The sequence below is a fragment of the Bidens hawaiensis genome, unplaced genomic scaffold, assembly GCF_021521415.1.
Source record: "Bidens hawaiensis isolate Kalapana, Puna unplaced genomic scaffold, B.hawaiensis_p1.1 tig00035542_1, whole genome shotgun sequence".
NCBI classification, from domain to species: domain Eukaryota; kingdom Viridiplantae; phylum Streptophyta; class Magnoliopsida; order Asterales; family Asteraceae; genus Bidens; species Bidens hawaiensis.
The window spans coordinates 22302-40969 of NW_027505374.1; the positions used below are offsets into that span (position 1 = coordinate 22302).

Here is an 18668-nt window from a genome sequence, read left to right on the forward strand (position 1 = left end):
AGGAATTTCCCAAAAATAAAAGGCAATCTACTTTAATTTAAAATATTTAAGAAAAAATTTATTTGAAGGTTGAAGCATAGCCTCGGAGTTGTGTGTGTGCATAACAATACAATAATAAACAATCATTATTTAAACAGTTAAATAATACTTAATCTAGCAAGTAAATATGAAAGCTGTAAACAATCAAATAGAATAAATCAGGTAAACAGATAAGCACGTATGGGGCTCCTAAGCATTTTACTAGGGCACCACTAACGACCTATCTTAAACCTTCGGCTCTGATACCAATCTGTCACACCCCAACCTACGGCGGAAATGCCGGGGCGCGAACTGGTTGCCCACAGCTTTTCAAAGGTACTATCATGCAATATTAAAAGTGAGAATTATCTATTAGATTTAATTAAATAATCATTTACATCAATTTAACCAAAGTACATTAATTAAAATTGAATCAAATAAAACAAAATCCAATATTCTAATTCTTGTATCTTCTTCTCTAGCATGCAACCTAAGTTTTCTTCAAATACAAGCTTAAGAATCATATCACACGATAACCTGCATATGCGTTAAAAATAAAATAGGTTTTGTCAACATAATGTTGAGTGAGTAAATCACCAGATTTGAGACACTATATAATAATAAGTAAAAGTGCAAACTGTTCATGTGAGATATACAGATAAGTCATAGCACATAACAATCAAACAACTATAAATAAAGTAAACCATAAAGAAAGGGCTCAACCAATCCATATAAATAGACATTGGCTACCAAGCAAGGACTAAACCGTTGCCATAAAAATGGACATCGGTTGCCAAAGTAAGCAAATAGTATTCAAATAAAGCTAGTAAGCAAGTTAGGCAAACTGATAAACACACAAGGATAAACAGTTGCGGTTTGAATACTATATAATATGAAAATATATAGTTACGCTTATGTCCCCAAAACGGTAAAAATAAGTAAAAAGGGGAGTGAAATACTCACCTTAGCAATAAGCAATAGACAAACGAATGCGGTAAGAACGGTAGTAAACAATAGTTACGCTCTTCGGAAGTTATCGACGAGAAATCCTAAGTAACAATAGTTGTGGAAATAAATACGAATTGAATAAAGAATCTAAAAACTGAATATATGTTTGGGATTTGATGATCGAGTGTAACTAACGAAGGTCAAATACTACAAATATTCATTATTACTTTTATTTTCAAAGTTTTGTTTAACAAAGGTTTATCGTAAATAATATGATTTTATTAATTTAAAATTATCATTATAAGTAGAATACTTGAATAAATAATATTTGTAAAATAATTTATATAAAGAGATCTGTTTTAAAAGTTTAAAACTGAAAATACGTTTAAGGTATATATATATATATGGGTGAGATCTAGATAGAACTCCTCTTAAAGAGATAACTAGAGAACTACTAAAGAATTATTTTTAAATATTTTTAAAAAATTATTTTACGATTTTTTTTTCTTTCCTCCTTCTAATAAGATGATATTGTTCCTAAAAAAACCGTCGATATAATGCGTATGTGCATTAATGTGTATTGAATATATAAAATAATGTATTATTGCATATAATTCAACACAAATACATTATCTAATACACACTATTGAATATATGCAAATACGACACTAATAATTGTATGCAAAACACATTATTGCATATATGTAATACAACACTAATGCACATATGCACTATATCGATTTTTTTTAATTTTTGAATATAATATAACACTATGGAAAATATACAATACAAACAACTATATATGTGTTATTCAACACTCAAATATCAAAATGCACACTATTGCACATATGCATTAAAAAAACAGTCGATGTATTGCATATATACATTACAACGTTAATTTTTTTTCACTTTTATATTTTTTGTGGAGAAGAATAACAACATATAAGAAAGATGAAAGAAAAAGAATTTAAAAATAATTTTTTTAATTAAATTAAAAATACTTCATTATTAGTTCTTTAGTTCTCTCCATAAAATGAAGTTCTCTCATGATCCTCTCCCTATATATATATATATATATATATAAATAGTTTTATTTAATAAAGATTTCTTTTAAATAACTATTGTGAATAATAGGTAATACATAATAAATAACAATATCAATAAAAATATAATCTTTTTTTATAAAATCTTTGAATTTATACAATATGTTTTATATTAATTAACGAGATAAAATTTAAATATTTTTTTATATTAAAAACCTTTTTAATTAATAACCTTAAGCAAATTTTAATCACTAATATATATGATTTTAACCATGAATCGAAAAACGACTAGTTAATGTGTCGGTTTTAACAAAATATCTATTTATTATTAATCTAGTGGTATTTATAATTTAATTTGTTGAACAATTACATTATGTATAATAAAAATAAACTGAGAAAAAAAATAAAAACTTCATAAAGAAGCCTGCTGGGACTCGAACCCGGGTACCCAGCCGACATGACTATAAACGCACCCACACACAGCCAGATGTTTAAAGATCAGAAACAAACATTTAAATACATGAACTGACATAACCCCATAGAGCTAAGAACCCTAATAATCACAATCGATCAAACCCGTTATAGTTTATACAATTAAGCATAGGGTTAACATACTACGATGGACGAAGAACCAGAATGTGGAATTAGTTACCTTAAACGATGTTAATTGAATGGTTAATTACGAATGAACAGGGCCGGCTGGTTTGATGACGGACAGACCCGCAAACGGCTAATATAATCCAATTGAATAGAGGGGTTTAGAAGAAGAGTCTATGTGATGCTAACTGCAAGTCTAATTTGATTATAATCATCGATTACTTGTATATCAAGATCAAAATTGGGTCGGCGTGTCTATTTAGGGATACAAATCATAGTCTGATTGATTTAACTTAATTAAAAGGATCGGTTAGGCCGTAAATGGTAATATTAACAAAACTTATGATTTGATTTCCAAGTAAATGACGAAAATTACGACTCAAGACATAAAACGGGTTGCGTATTGGTTTCTGGATACGGGTAAACGGTTTGGGAAACGGGTTGGGAGAATATTGTATTTACTGATTTTGCAAAGTGGTCCCTGAATTATAGAGAGGGATACAAAAGATGATAAAACTTTATGTTAGGACTAAAAATGCTCATTTTCAAAGATAAACTTATATAGAATAGTTAAACGTAATAAAATTTAAAAATAGAATAATATATAAATCGATAAACGCGATAATTTTATCGATAAAACTCCACGGATATAAAAACGGGTCGGGTTCAAATAAAAATATAGATTCGGAAAGTCCGAGTTGTTAAAATGAAGCACCTAATTAGCTGCAGAATGGAACATGGATCTTCTGTTAGTGCGCATGTCGTCAAGATGAAAGGGTACATCTACCAGTTGAAGAAACTTGATTATCCTCTGTCGAATGAAATGGCAGCGGATTTTATCTTGAACTCTCTTCTCAGCTCTAACAACTAGTTCGTAATGAATTTTAATATGAATGCCTGGGTAAGACAGTGCCGGAGCTTCATGGTATGCTCAAAACGACTGAGATGAATATTCCAACTAAAACTAATCAAGTTCTGATGGTTCGATCTGTTGGTGTCAAGAAGCCTAATCCCAAGAAGCGGGGTTATAACGGTAAATGCAAGAAGAAGGTTAATGCTGCTGCCAAGCATGCCACCAACACTAATAAAGGTGTTGCAAAGGTACCACGCCGCCTCTTGAGGAGTGCTAGTGCTACAAGTGCAACAAAATGGGACACTGGAAACGTAACTGTCCCGATTTTCTTGTTGAGTTGAAGAAACAGAGGACCAATGGTGAAATCTTCTCTAAAGGTATTTCCATATGTGTCATTGAACTTTTCACTGTTTATAGCAACATATGGGTATTTGATACCGAATGTGGTTACACATCGTTAATGTCTTGCAGGACCCAAAAAACTAGAAGAAGCTGAAACAGGCAGCATGGAACTCATCGTAGGTGATGGGAAGAGAGTCCCAGTTCTTGCTAGCGCGACACCATAATATTGTCCGCTTTGGCCGGGACGTACCACCATCGCCTCACGAATTTGCTTTTGGTTGCCTAGGTGGAGCCTTCCCAGGAGGTCACACATCCTGATACTACTCCCACCTGAGCACACTTAACTGTGGAGTTCTACTCTCATCTGCTACCATTAAGCGCCCAAAACGCGTTATGATGGGGAAGATGTCCACCTCCTTATAAAGAAGGCTTATTTCTCCTCCCCAACCAATGTGGAGTGTCACAGATCTGCTAGGACTCATACATATTGACGCATGCATCCCTTTCAGAACTATGGCTAGAATTCCTGAAAAATACTTTGTTTCTTTTATTGACGATTACAGTCGATATGCTTATGTGTATCTTATGAAACACAAGCATGAAACTTTTGAAAGGTTCAAAGAGTTTCAAAATGAAATGGAAAACCAACTCGGGAAAACTGTAAAATGCTTCGATCAGATCGAGGTGGAGGATATCTCAGCTCAGAGTTCATTAATCTTCTAAAAAAGTGTGGAATTGTTTTATAGCTCATTCCACCAGGCACACCCCAACATAATGGCGTGAGCGAGAAGAGAAATTGAACCTTGCTAAACATGGTCCGACCGATGATGTGTAGAACTAACTTGTCTAACTCATTTTGGAGCTTTGCCCTTATGACCGCCGCCCACATTGTTAATATGGCTCCAACTAAAAAGGTAAGCAAAACCCCATATGAGATATAGATTGGGTGTAAACCTAATTTGTCTTTCCTTAGAGTATGGGGATGTGATGCATATCACTAATGATTCTTATGAAAAACTCGATCCCCACAGCGTAAAAGTTGTTGTCGTCGGGTACTATAACCAAAGCCGAGATTATTTCTTCCACCCTGATACAAATTTGATTTCTATCAAAAGGAAGGGCCACTTCCTCGATAAAGAAATTTCGATCGAGGAACTACAAATAATATTGCCGATTTTAAAGAAATTCAAGAATCACAAACAACCACTGAGGAAGTTGGAGCGTTTGATCAACAAAATGTTGTTGCTGATACATCAGTCATAAACACGAACTTTCGCAGAAGTAGTAGGACTCTCGTACCAATTTCTGAATACCAATGGCATCTAGATGGTCCCGAAGTTATATTAGTAGGAACATACTAACTACAAATCTGCTATCTTAGATTCATAATTTGAGAAATGGAAAGAATCCATGAACGCCAAGATTCAATTTAAGCATGACAATCAAGTCTGAAACTTGGTTGAGCTACCCCCAAAGGTCGAGCAGTAGGAAGCAAAATGCTTCATATCGTTTGTCCAACTTAGCATAATTGATTAATTGGTAAACAATTAACTTGATTTGCACTTTCCATTGATTCTCTGTTCATTCAACACCTTACTTGCTCTAGCTAGTATAGGTAATTTTTATAAGCGTTTTTGATTAACCTATCGACATCAATCACCACCCCGTGAAACCCCAATGCTTCTTTAGTAGGAATTCGATCTAAGTTCTGTCTTCCACGCAAAATAGTTGACCTTTAGCGATAGTGGTAACGGTACGCAAAATAGAAAGTATGATCCTTGATCACCCATTCTACTTCTAGCGTACTCAAGTCATTCAGATTTGAGCAAAATAAACTTTAGAAAATGAAACCGAGAAACTTAAAAATTGGAAATCTATTAATAAAGTTGCATAGTTATAGGAAATACAAGTGAGCATGTTTTCTATATTTGTACAATAACAAACCATAGCATATGGGGGCATATGGCCATGAAACCGATAAAGATAAAATTTAGGATATTTCTCAAATATAATTTTTTCCTTAGCTCTATCCTAGTTATTTACTTATTACTATACTTTTATCATTTAGTTAACTATCAAATAGTCAATAATCCTTGGTTTAACTGACAAATGACAAATAGCTAAGTTAAGAGCAAGGCAAGAGAGATGTATCATCATTTAAATCACGCATGTGACAAGAATTAACGATAACATTCTGGATGTGTCATGTTTTTCTCAACAAGTGTATGCCACTATATTGTGGAGAACACCCATATTTAGGATTTAAACCCAGGTAAGTCTTAACATGAGTTGTACACGAGTAGTAAGTAGAATAAAAAAAATTTAAATAATAATAATTTGTATATTTTATCATGTTTTTTTAACCATGTAGATCGACAAGCGACCAAACCACCAACCCTTGTTTACTTCGTTCCTATAAAATGGTAGATAGAGATTAGATAGACCGACCCAACAAAACAAAACAAACCTCCCACAGTTTATGTCCTTCGGATATTCCTAAACTTAGGGTTTACTGTATCTCCTTCAACCTTCAATCTCCATTCATTTCATACAATAATACATACATACATACAGATAAGGTTTGTCTTCTCTCTATCTCTATATGTTTCTCACTCTATATCTATACATAATCTCTATAGGTAGATGCCAATTTATTGATTAAGTTTGGATTCTATTTTTATACAGAGAACAGAATACAGAGTACCTTTAAGTTTGATTCCAGTTTAGGGATTAATAAATGATTATAGTGATAGCAACCGGTTGTTTCAGGGACTAAAATAATGCCAACTGGGTCTCTTTATAAGTTTAATATCCCCCTTGGTTTCGGCCTCCGTAAAGGCATTAAACTGCATATCAAAAACCAGGTCCAGTCGAGGACCCGGCTGTGTTTTTCGAGAACTATGGCGACTTCGGGTTCGGTTTCCGCGTCTGGGGATTTGGTTGTGGATAATTTGATTTCGAGTTGTGGGAATGTGTCGAGTTTTGCGAGGTCGACGGGCCAGTTTGTGGGGAACAGGGCGTTTTGTGCGGCGAGTTTGGGTGTGAAGAGTAGGGAGCCGAGTAAGGGTCATGGAGTTGATGGGTATTTTATATTTGGGGTTACTCATATGGGGGGAAATGTTGGTTCATTTGGTGGGCGGTTGGGAAGACGGTATAATACTTCGTCTTCGATGTGTTATTCGGATGGTGGTGTTTCGGATCGGGTGTTGAAAGAAACGGCATCACATGATGAATCGATTGCAAGTCTTGCTATTGAAGTCGATGGGTATGTTTATATATCTTATTGGATTTTTATAGTGTTTATGTGTATGTCCACATTCACACGATATAATGCGTTTGCAATCATTTTGATGTCAAAATGAATATTGTCAAAATGTTTGGTTTTGTTTTTTTCGGACCAGTTATTTAACTATCGTGACTTGAAGTCGTTATATATTGTTTTTTATGTTTGGAATACTTTGGATAAACAAGTTCTGCTTTTGATTATCAGATTGTTTAGGGTTCAAATAAGCTTTTTATACCGGTTGCAAGAAAACTGATTTCAAAAGTTAAAATAAGATTTCACCAATTTACCACATAAGTAATCACAATCTATCAAATGCTGAAACAACTTATTATTGCAACGATGGTTTAAAAAAGCACAAGGCTTTGCTCTGTGTGCAACCAAATAAGCTTTATTTACGAATATCGCTCTACATATGAACCTTTTTAATAATTTCTTCATTCTTTTGGTAGTACACGAGGCACCGCTTCTAGCCTCTTCCAATACACACATTTGATTTCATGTTGGCAAAAAGACACCAGTAATGAAATTATAACATTACTTTGTATAACTTAAACTTCAGGAAGAATGTGCATGGTAGAACCTTAAAACTACTATCGGGATCTTCTTACCTACCACACCCCGATAAGGAAGCAACCGGGGGTGAAGATGCACACTTCATTTGTGAGGAAGAACAAGTAATCGGTGTAGCAGATGGAGTCGGTGGGTGGGCTGATGTCGGTGTCAATGCTGGATTATATTCCCGTTCACTAATGTCTAATTCTGTAAAAGCATTAAAAGGTGAACCGAAAGATGGTATTGACCCAGCTAGAGTCTTGGCTAAAGCCCACTTGGCCACAAGAGCTAGAGGCTCATCTACTGCATGCATCATAGCTCTAAATTCTGAGGGTCTTCACGCCATCAATTTGGGTGATAGCGGGTTTGTTGTAATCCGAGACGGGTGCACCATCTTTCACTCCCCGGTTCAACAACACGACTTTAATTTCACTTATCAGCTTGCAACCGGGGATGAAGGCGATCAACCAAGTTCCGGTCAAGTATGTTGTTTTTTGTATTCTTGAACACAACTTTAGGATATATGCTATTAATATGAACTTTCTTTTTAAGTTTTTTTTTCAACCTTTTTACTATAAATAGTATATGCCTTTATTCTGTATTGTTATCATTCAATTGGATTTTCCTTTAATAACTCGCGTTTGATAACTTTTTAGAAAAAAATGAATACTTGTGTTAACACCTTTTTTTTTAACGTTCCAATATAAGTTTTGTTGAGGTGTTGAAAACATAGTTGTTTTCAAAACAAAGTATTTTTTCGATATCGTAAGCTATACGAGTGCTGTTATCTTGACGAACTGCAGCGAATCGACTTTGATCGAACAAAGTCGGTTCAAGTATTGGTATTATTGGAACTGATACGGTGTCCGTATTCGTTTTTGTGGTTTTTGATCGATGTAAAACTGAACAGATTCTGACCGAACAACCTCGGTATGGTATTTGTTTTCATTGTTTTTTATCAATGTAAAACACGTGTCAATATTTGTTTTGGGCACCTCATGAGTCACGACTATATTTCTTGGTTTTCTTTTTCGGCTACTATAGCAATGCTGGACCGATAACGGTCTCGTGGTAAAAATCTAACTAGTTAATTATTAAATGCGTGATTTGAATGTGTAAGTTATGGTATTTGACAGGTTTTTAAGATCCTGTGGAGGCGGGAGATGTGATTGTGGCTGGAACCGATGGGTTGTTTGATAACTTGTATAATAATGAAGTAACCGCACTGGTGGTTCAAGGGGTGAGGTCAAGGGTGAGCCCTGAGGTGATGGCTAAAAACATTGTTGAGTTGGCACGTGTAAAAGCGTTAGACCGAAAACGACAGTCACCGTTTTCAGCTGCAGCGCAAGAAGCGGGCTTCCGTTATCATGGTGGTAAGCTTGATGATATTACTGTTGTGGTGTCCTTTGTCACTGGCTCGAATGGTGAGTAAGCCTTTCGGGTATGTTATACGGAACGCAGTTTAGTTATTTAGATGAAACGCAATTGTTTTTAATTTCTCAGAGTTGTTTTTGTTTTGAAACTGGCATTGCTGTTGAACGATTATAATAGTCTTTTGCTTTTTGTGAATTTGCTTTGTATTCGAGTAATGTAACGGATGCTAAACAATGTGAGTTCATGGGAGTAATGGTATTGGAATAATAGAACTCCTTTCGTTTTACTTTATTCGGGTTAGTTTTGAACCAACATTAGACATTGCGTGCTCTTTCAGCGCACCATAGGTCTATAGGTGATAGCACTCTACATGGTTTACTATAGTTAAAACATTCAGTTACTTATTGGTTTCCCCTTTTAAAAAAATGGTTGTTGCTCGAAAATAGAGTATAACATTGGCTAAATGCGGTTTTCCACACGTTATATGAATATGTTTTTTACACGTTATATATGTACACAACACGGTTTGAATAAAGCAGGTTAAACACTCCCAGTCCCAACCATGAACCAACATTATAAATAACTATGCATCTATCATCAATGAAGAAACACTCCTTAAGCAACCAATGGGGAAAATCACTGACTTTGGAGGCGTGTCACTGGATGTTGAGAAATGAGAACTGTAAGAACTGAATAATTGTCTTGTATACAGGGAGTTGGGGACACATTCTTTTTAAAACTAGAAAAATGTTGAGAACCGTAAGAACCGAATAATTGTCTTGTCTTGTGCATAGTGCAGCGAAAACAAGATAATTAAAGAGCATTCTCGTTCTTTTCCCTAACTCCAAATCCAAAACTACACTAAAAATCACTGTATTTTTTCATTTTCTTTTCAATTAAATAATATTTTATAATACATTTACCGTTATCTTTTTTTTTCTCATCTACTCATAACCACTCTAAAAGAAATTAAAAAAATTATATGGTACCACAGAAACTCTTCAAATATACAAAAAAATACAACATTTTCTCTATCCTTAACTCGCAACTCCCTAAATTACTCACTATAGTATATAAATCTCACTGGCAAAGAGAAAGTATGACGATTATGTAACCCTCCAATGTAAGTTGACGTGTGTCTTATCCCCGAAGTAGACATGTGGCGTTTAACAAAGGTTTTAGTGTAAACATGTTGGTTAAACCTTTAACATGCTTAGTAGGCTAAGCTGACTTGTCTGACTTTTATTGGTTGGAATGAGATATAATTATAGACTTTATAGGCTGGAAAAATTGTTTATTTTAGTGGAATTTTTTTATAAAGAAATTGTTAGTTTTCCCTTTCTTTTTTAATTCAAGTTACTTCAAATCGACTTGAACTCAAATTCAATTAAAAAAATGTAAAAACCAATTTTTTTTAACTCAAACACTCTCCCACTCCTTTTATTACAGTGAAACATGACCTCCATCTCTTATCCAACTCTTCTGTTTATCTAACCCAAAACTCAATTTGATGACCATATATCACCTTTATTAAACAGTTAAAAGTACAAGGCTTTAAAGATACTTCACTAACATGTGATAGTAAACAGTATAAGAATTATTGACTAACATGTGATAAGGTGATTGTACGGTGATATATATGCTACATGAGATTTTGTAAAAAGTGTATTTAATCATTGTAGTACGGTTTCTGAGTATATCACTTTATAAAAAATGTATATATTAGTTTCATGATTTTTCAGTTAAAAGGATATGATAATCACGTTGATTCACGCTTGTGGTACCTTTGCTAGTTTGTGTAATAAGAAAAATAATCATTATATTAATAAAAACGGACACACAAATCAATGTTTCACATTAATCTTAATTACTTTCAAATATATAACATCGTACACTATGAGACTCAAAATCTTAGTCTCGTGACGAGTTACACCACTAAATACACACACTCATACCACTAAAATTGAAACGTGTTGGTATTTGATCTAAGTAACCCTTAGCATTTTATCTTTAATATTATTGGGTTAGGCTAAACGTACGTAATTAAAAAAATGATTAATGTATACTATACGGGCTAGGCTATAACTACACATATTAATATATTTAAAATTAAATAAATATATAAAAACTATGAAAGAAATATTTGAACAACTGAAAGATAAAAAAAAATTAAGGGGTTGTCTAGGATTGCATATTTTTCATCAACTTATAACTTATTGATTTTTTTAAAAGTAATAAGGTGTTTGGAATTATTTATACCGTGAGAGGAAAAGTTCAAGTTACACTTTTGTAACTTATTAAAAAGTCGTAAAAAGGTAAATAAGAAATTCCAAACACCCCCTAAACATCCCTCTACAGAAATAATCATTATTTAAAAAGATTTAAAACTGTGCTTTTTACCTCAAAGATATTTGTATAAATTCTAAAAAGAATACTCCACAAAACTATTGGTCACAAATTTAATGTAAAACTTAAGTAATAAACTTTTCATTAATATTTTTATTGTGACTTAAGTATATTTAATGTTACCAATATTAATGCTATTAATAATATATACTATCATTAATAATGAAAATATTAATAGCAATGTTAATAAGACAAAAATAATAAAAATAAAAGAATTTAATAGTGGGGTGCCAAATACTATTGTTGGAAAATTATTGTTACATAAAAAGCAAGATTAAAGGAAACGTTACTTGTCTTTTTCCCATATTATGTTGTAAGCATCCGCTATATAAATCAACAACTTCATCAACTCTCTAGCATTTCACATTTCTCTCTCTACCAACACAGCCAAAATGTGCGGTGGTGCCGTCATCTCCGACGAGGATCCCGTCTTCAACCGCACCCGAAAGCTCACATCCAACGACCTGTGGTCCGAGTTTGATCTCTTCGGCTTGGACTTCAAACCACAAGTCCTACGTCCCACCACTGAAGTTGCTACCAAGAACAAAACTACTTCATTCTCCAAACCGATCATCAACAAAGGTATCAACTTGTTTCTTGGTTTTTAGTTTGTTTACTTATTTGTTGTTATTTAATTAGCTTTGGAATAAAGTAAAGGCACAAATTAAGTAAATAAAGGATGATTTCTGAATTGATTAAAAACTAGTTTTATGATGAAATGTTAATGAGTATAATCTACATGTTTATTGTGTGTATTTAAGTTGTTTTCTATTTTTTATATAATAATCTATTTTATAAAACATAATTTATAATTTATAGATAAAGTTAATGATTTTGAAAAGAATTTGTTGGGCTGATTAAATATTGTTTTAAGTACAAAATCACACTTATCAAATATTTCGAGTTATGTGTAACGTTTTAACAAGAAATAAATACAAGTGTGTGTCACTTGTTTATTTATTTTTGAACGGCAAGTTTCTATAATTCTTGTCATGCATGGTTTTAATGTCTATTTAGTGAAAAAGTTACTTGGCACCATGAAATTATTAAATTCGTAAACAAAATAAACATATTAGAATACTTTAGGGAAATTAGATGATTTTCGTACATTCATGGGTTCCAAAATGCCACTATTCAGTATTCCACATTGAAAGTCTAAAAATAATCTGTGTATTAAATTTTATATAATTTAAAAACAAACAATTTGCAATTTAAAATAACTGAATGAGGATTTGACATTGAATGTGCAACAACTTGAAATACCATTCAATTAATTGTTTGTTTCAATAATTATGAAGATTGCGATATCAATTTTATTTTTACTTATCTTTAACGACCAAAATAATTTATTAATATTGATTGTAATCACAAACTTCTAAAAACAGTTTCATAAAAAATCATCAATGTCGTGTTACCTTGAATTATGAAATTGCAGATCCCGATGAAAGTGCTCGAAAACCGAGCTTGAAAGATGTTAAACCGAGGAAGAACAAGTTCCGAGGAATTTGGCAGCGGCCATGGGGCAAATGGGCAGCTGAGATCCGGGACCCACAAAAAGGTGGCCGAGTCTGGCTTGGCACATTCAACTCAGCTGAAGAGGCGGCTCGAGCCTATGATGAAGCCGCCAAGCGTATCCGAGGGGATAAGGCTAAGCTTAACTTTTATTCACCACCTGTCAAGAAACCGCGTCTCAAGACCCCCACCAAGTCAACTCAGCCAACTGTGCATGAACCACCATCGCCACCGACATTGTTGAGTTATGATCAGTTCCAAAACCAATCGTATTACTCAAACATTGTGGTGGAAGATTATGAGTTCAAGGAACAGATATCGAAGCTCGAGACCTTCTTAGGGCTTGATCATGAGTCAACTCAATCTGGTGGGTCTCGTGGTGAGTCGACTCAGTTTGGTGGGTCTAGTGGTGAGTCGACTCAGTTTGATGGGTCTAGTGGTGAGTCGACTCAGTTTGGTGGGTTTAGTGACGAGTCGACTCAGTTTGGTGGGTTTAGTGGTGAGTTGACTCAGTGCGGTGGGTTTAGTAGCGAGTCGACTTATCTTTGGATGATGGAAGACTTCCCAGATATGATTTGAGATTTAAGCATCATAATTGAGTGAAAAACCGAGTTGAGTGAGTCAACTCTATGAGTGAAGTTAATTTTTCTCTTTGTTAAAAGCTAGACTTTGTTTATGTTATGGTTGTGATAATGGTAATGGTGAAATAAGTAGTGTTGCCGCGATCTACCTATACGGCACACACTAGATGTGTTTTTCGTAGCATGTATATGTTATGTTAATGATGTCATGGTATTCCTATTTAGGTTGTATGTATATATATGTTGGATGCTAACAACTAGATGTTTGTGTGTGATGTAACATTCAGAATGTAACGAGTATATCTTAGCGTGAGAATATGTATTTTTGAAATTTAAAACAGTTTTAGTCGCATAGGTGTAATAGTTTAGGCATTGAGTTAGACCTAAGATGTGATCTAAAGGGTGTCATTAGACACCCTTAACGTTTCGTTTTTAACTAAAACTTGTAGAATCAAAATTCGATGACACCCAACATTTTTTAATAACGACACCAACGAAAATAAGAACCCAAATAAAGTCTTGCACATGTAGTTTTCTTTTTATTTATGTAAAAACAATAACATCCATGTATACTTCTTAATTTTGTTACTTTGGATTTTTTAATGATCAATAAAGCACGGCCGGCCGTTCGGGTATACCTACTAATAAAAGGCCACTCACATCTGCGATTGCAAACAATGTTGATGACCCGGCCCGTCACTAATTCCACACAAAGCCCGCCGCCCGAAGGCTATTGTATTAAAATCACTGGCTCACGTATAACATTTTATCACGAACAAAACTAACCTACAATCTTTCATAATAAAAGCAATAAGGCTACCATTATTGATTTGACAATTGACCTTTGCTTATTCTTTGCACTGTAATCTTCTTCCCAATCTTGGAGTGTTAGTAAAGTTTTAACTCCACATAATGAAATTTCAAGGAAAGTCAACTCCTCACTAGTTTTTAATTTGTTTTTAGTTTATTTGATTCGCTAAATATTTTTAAAGAACAATATGTAAGTATTTTATATATTTTTATTATTCTACGTTCTATAGTTTATTTACCTTATTTTTGTTGATATTTCTTTTGTCTTCTATGTATTTTTTTTTTCCTTTTTCCGAAAATATATACACATGTAGCATGTATATGGAGCTTGAATGGTAACTAAACCGTAGTACGGATGTAAATATATACATACACACACGTGTGTTATGATCATTTACTTGAAAATATTAAGTCCCATCACTTTCTTATTTATGTACCCGCGTTGGGCTATATTGTGTCGTAAAATATAAAGTCTAATGTCAAAAGTTCGAACAAAATTTCTAACATCCATTGAAAAATCCTTATGAATCTAGCTATAAGTTTTGATGGTTTATGATAGGGCTGTAAGAGAATCGGACTTCCGGTCGTCCGTTTGACAAGAAGTACGTTTATGCTCATCCGTTTAATAAATGAACCAGACATGGACAAAAATCCGTTCGGTAAGCTTAACGGACGAACACAGACAAGGTCCAAGTCCATTTGATAGTGTTCGTGAACGTCCGGTAATGTTTGTCCGATAATTTCCGTCCGATTACGTCTGTCCGGTATTGCAAGTGTTTAGATCTATCAAGTATTGTAATTTAATATTGGAATTCCTAGTGTTATTAATCTCACTTTTGTATTACTACATGTGTTTGATATCTCTTATAGTAATCCACTTAATGTAAATATTTAATATATGTTAAGTATATTTAGATATTATATGGTTTAATTTCAAATTTGTAGGTGAAGTTATTTGGATTTATGTTTGGAATTAATATGTAACCGTTTATGTTTGTCCATTAGTGCACGCTGTCCATTTATGTTCACATGTTCGTTTGTACATTAATGTCCATTAACTGTTTGTCCATTATTGACCGTTAACGTTCGTTTACAATATTAATGGACGGACACGGACAAACTCAATTTCTTAAATGGACGGAAACAGCCATGAATTTTCGTTCGATAAAGTGGTCGTGAACCGTCTGTTTGTTCGTCAAAAACTTAACAGACAGACAAGGACATGCTCTCATCCGGTCTGATCCGTTTACACCCCTAGTGACTGACCATAAAAAGTTGATGAAGGCATCTTAGATCAACATTCATAGTAATCATCTATCTCTATCTTTGAAATTAAATTAAAAATTACTACTGTTTCTCTATTATTTTGAATTAAATAATATTTTTATATATTTATCACTATATTTATCTCTCTTTTTCACGTAAAACCACTTTCAAAAAAATATTAAAATCTTATAAATGGTAAACAATATTTCTTCAAATTTACAAATAAACTAACTTTTTCTTTTTCATCAACGTACAACCACTCATAACTACTATATAAAATATATATAAAACAAACTCAAATATTTATGAATGAATTTTTGTGAATGCCCTCACATCTCATTCACTAAATCCACCTATATTTTTTCAGTCTTTTAAAAAATTTAAAGATTTAATAAAAACTTCGCATTCCATCGGTCCATCCACCATCCTCCACCCCTATAATTTGAAAAAAAAATTCATATACATCTCCTAAATATAATATCACATCTCTCACACACATACATCCACACACGTATATATTAAAATTTAGAAAATAAATAACAATAAAAAAACTAAAAACGAATGAGAACAATAATAAAAAATAATATTGAGATACTTATGATGAACGGGTTGTGAAAGCATTGTTAAAATAAAAAATAAATTTGTTATTAAGTTATAAGATGAGAGATGATGAAGGGAATGTAAATGTCGTTAGTAATCGTAAACTTCTAAAATACAGTAGATGATGACTTTCATGCCAAAAATCTTTAGATAAACGGTGAAGTTGCTTATCCATGTTAAGTTTCTCGTGTTTTCCCCTAATCCCCTTAATGGAACGTGCCCGACACAAGCTAATCCATGTTTTAATTAAGTTTATGACTTCTTTAAACTAGCCCTTTTAAAGTTTCATTTATGAACACTCTATTACTTTCATTCAAGTTTTTAAATGTATGATTAATTTGTAAAGTAGTTGAATTTTCTTAATAATAATTTATTTATTGTTTAATTTGATTTTTCTTTAATAACTTTTACTCGCTATTAAAAATTTACACAATTATGTTTAAATTTTGTTTGTCGATATTTTGATATAAATTTGGGTGAATTACACATATAGTCTTTGTGATTTGGTCTAAACTTTGAATTTAGTCTCTAATGCTTAAAGTTCTGGATTTTGATATTTTGATATAAATTTGGGTGAATTACACATATAGTCTTTGTGATTTGGTCTAAACTTTGAATTTAGTCTCTAATGCTTAAAGTTCTGGATTTTGGTTACATGTGTTATTGTACCATAACTAAAATAAATAATAAAACAAACAAAATATAAAAATGAAGGTGGACCAATCGGATAACGTCGGTAGGTAAAACCCGAGCACAAACCGAGTGTTGTCGGTCCCAAGTGTTGCTTAGTGAGTCGGTCCCGAGCGTTGTCGGTCCTAGACATCGCGGCGGTGAGTTGAAGCAAATTTGGTCGGTTTACGTTCGGTATGTTATCAGAACAAAAACAAAAGGGTTGGTAAAAAACCTGAATTTTGCGGCAAAGAGTCGATAAAACCTAAGCGTTGTCGTTCCGGTCGTTGTTGCGGTGAATTGGCACAAATAATGTTTAATTATCAAATTAATAAAAAAAACAAAGTAAATATCTTGACGAATCACACAAGACCAAGTGGACCAATAATACTATTACTTCACCAAAGTTTTATTTTATACTATAGAGTAAAGTGTCATTTTCGTTCTTATGGTTTGACAAATAATGCGAATGTGGTCCAAAAAGTTTATTTTTGCATGTAGACCCTCCACGTTTCACAGTTCTTGCAAATTACATCAAAATCACTAACCCCGTTAAATTTAATCGTTAAGTCAGGGGTAGACATGTTTTTTCACTATTTCTTTATTATAATACGTATTTCGGTGAACTGCAGTTTTCGTCCCTCTGGTTTATCCAAATATGCAGTTTTAGTCAAGTAGTTTCAAATTTGCAATTTTCTTCCTTATGGTTTCATTTCACTTACAATTAAACCCGAATTCTTTAATCTCGTTAAGTATGGTCGTTAACCTCATCAGTGTGCCCTTCACGCGAGGGGCAGTTTTGCTCTTTCTTTTCTATTTTTACCCCAAATACACCTCAATCCCTCATGTGAGGGGGTTTGCGAATTAGGGCCGAGGTTTATTTGTGAAGAAAAACAACAAAACTGGTCGTCACGTGAGAGGCACACAAATGGGTTAACAACCAGACTTAACGAGGTTAATAAATTCGGGTTTAATTGCAAGTGAAATGAAACTACAAGGACGAAAATTACAAACTTGAAACTATTGGACTAAAACCGCATATTTGAACAAACCACAAGGACAAAAACCGTAGTTCACTGAAATAAGTATTATAATAAATAAATAGTGAAAAAACATGTTTACCCCTCACTTAACGATTAAAATTAACGGGGTTGGTGATTTGGATGCAATTGGCAAGAACTGGGAAATGTGGAGGGTCCATACGCAAAAAATATACTTTTTGAACTAAATTCGTTTTATTTGTCAAACCACAAGGACGAAAATGACACGTTAACTCTATACTATATAATAACGATTAAAAGTTTTGGATTTAGTCCCTACGTACATTTTTGCTTTCATAAATGGTCACCGGATCGTATATGATTACCAAATTACCCCTTTAAAAAGTTAAAATTTTAACTTTATAGTATTTTACTCATTCAACAATTTCATGATTAACCCACATTATTTTTATTATTAATATTGCAATTCTTATTACTATAATTATTATTAAAGTAATAATTTATTTTTAAAAAAAAAGATCGAATTAAGTTAAATAGGAAAAAAATTTTAATTTACAAATCACATATATAAAACACCTATCATATCCACAAATTCGATACCGCCATTTCCAGCCTCGCGGTTTTTTACTATTTAGGATTTTTGTTCATAACTTAAACCACATAAAACGAGAGGTCTTAAATTTATAATTAACATATATACTTTTATAAAAATACTACTAAAAACAGATAACATGGCATAAATGAAACGCATTATACCACAAAAATCTAAAATTCTTTAAACCTTTATGGAGAAAGGAGATTAAAAAAGAG

General features: G+C 33.0%; 2 protein-coding genes across 2 annotated transcripts; both read left to right on the forward strand.

Annotated features, from left to right (window-relative positions):
* Positions 1-6412: 6412 nt before the first annotated feature.
* LOC143612771 (putative protein phosphatase 2C 80) lies at positions 6413-9270 on the forward strand. The gene is made up of 3 exons (XM_077086671.1): positions 6413-7066; positions 7647-8125; positions 8785-9270. Exons 1-3 carry the CDS (start codon positions 6582-6584, stop codon positions 9069-9071), a joined length of 1251 nt encoding a protein of 416 aa, XP_076942786.1. The 5' UTR covers positions 6413-6581; the 3' UTR covers positions 9072-9270.
* Positions 9271-11772: 2502 nt separating this feature from the next.
* On the forward strand, positions 11773-13693 carry LOC143612772 (ethylene-responsive transcription factor RAP2-3-like). Its single transcript, XM_077086673.1, has 2 exons — positions 11773-12001; positions 12855-13693. The coding sequence occupies exons 1-2, from the start codon at positions 11812-11814 to the stop codon at positions 13508-13510; spliced, it is 846 nt and encodes a 281-aa protein (XP_076942788.1). The 5' UTR covers positions 11773-11811; the 3' UTR covers positions 13511-13693.
* The last annotated feature ends 4975 nt before the right edge of the window (positions 13694-18668 follow it).

Excerpts from the sequence above, each read along its gene's own strand:
- LOC143612771 (XM_077086671.1), top strand. The coding sequence starts at position 6,582 with ATGCCAACTGGGTCTCTTTATAAGTTTAATATCCCCCTTGGTTTCGGC. Across the intron at positions 7,067-7,646 it reads CTTGCTATTGAAGTCGATGG|GAAGAATGTGCATGGTAGAA; the intron begins GTATGTTTATAT and ends CTTAAACTTCAG. Across the intron at positions 8,126-8,784 it reads ACCAAGTTCCGGTCAAGTAT|ATCCTGTGGAGGCGGGAGAT; the intron begins GTTGTTTTTTGT and ends CAGGTTTTTAAG.
- LOC143612772 (XM_077086673.1), top strand. The coding sequence starts at position 11,812 with ATGTGCGGTGGTGCCGTCATCTCCGACGAGGATCCCGTCTTCAACCGC. Across the intron at positions 12,002-12,854 it reads CAAACCGATCATCAACAAAG|ATCCCGATGAAAGTGCTCGA; the intron begins GTATCAACTTGT and ends ATGAAATTGCAG.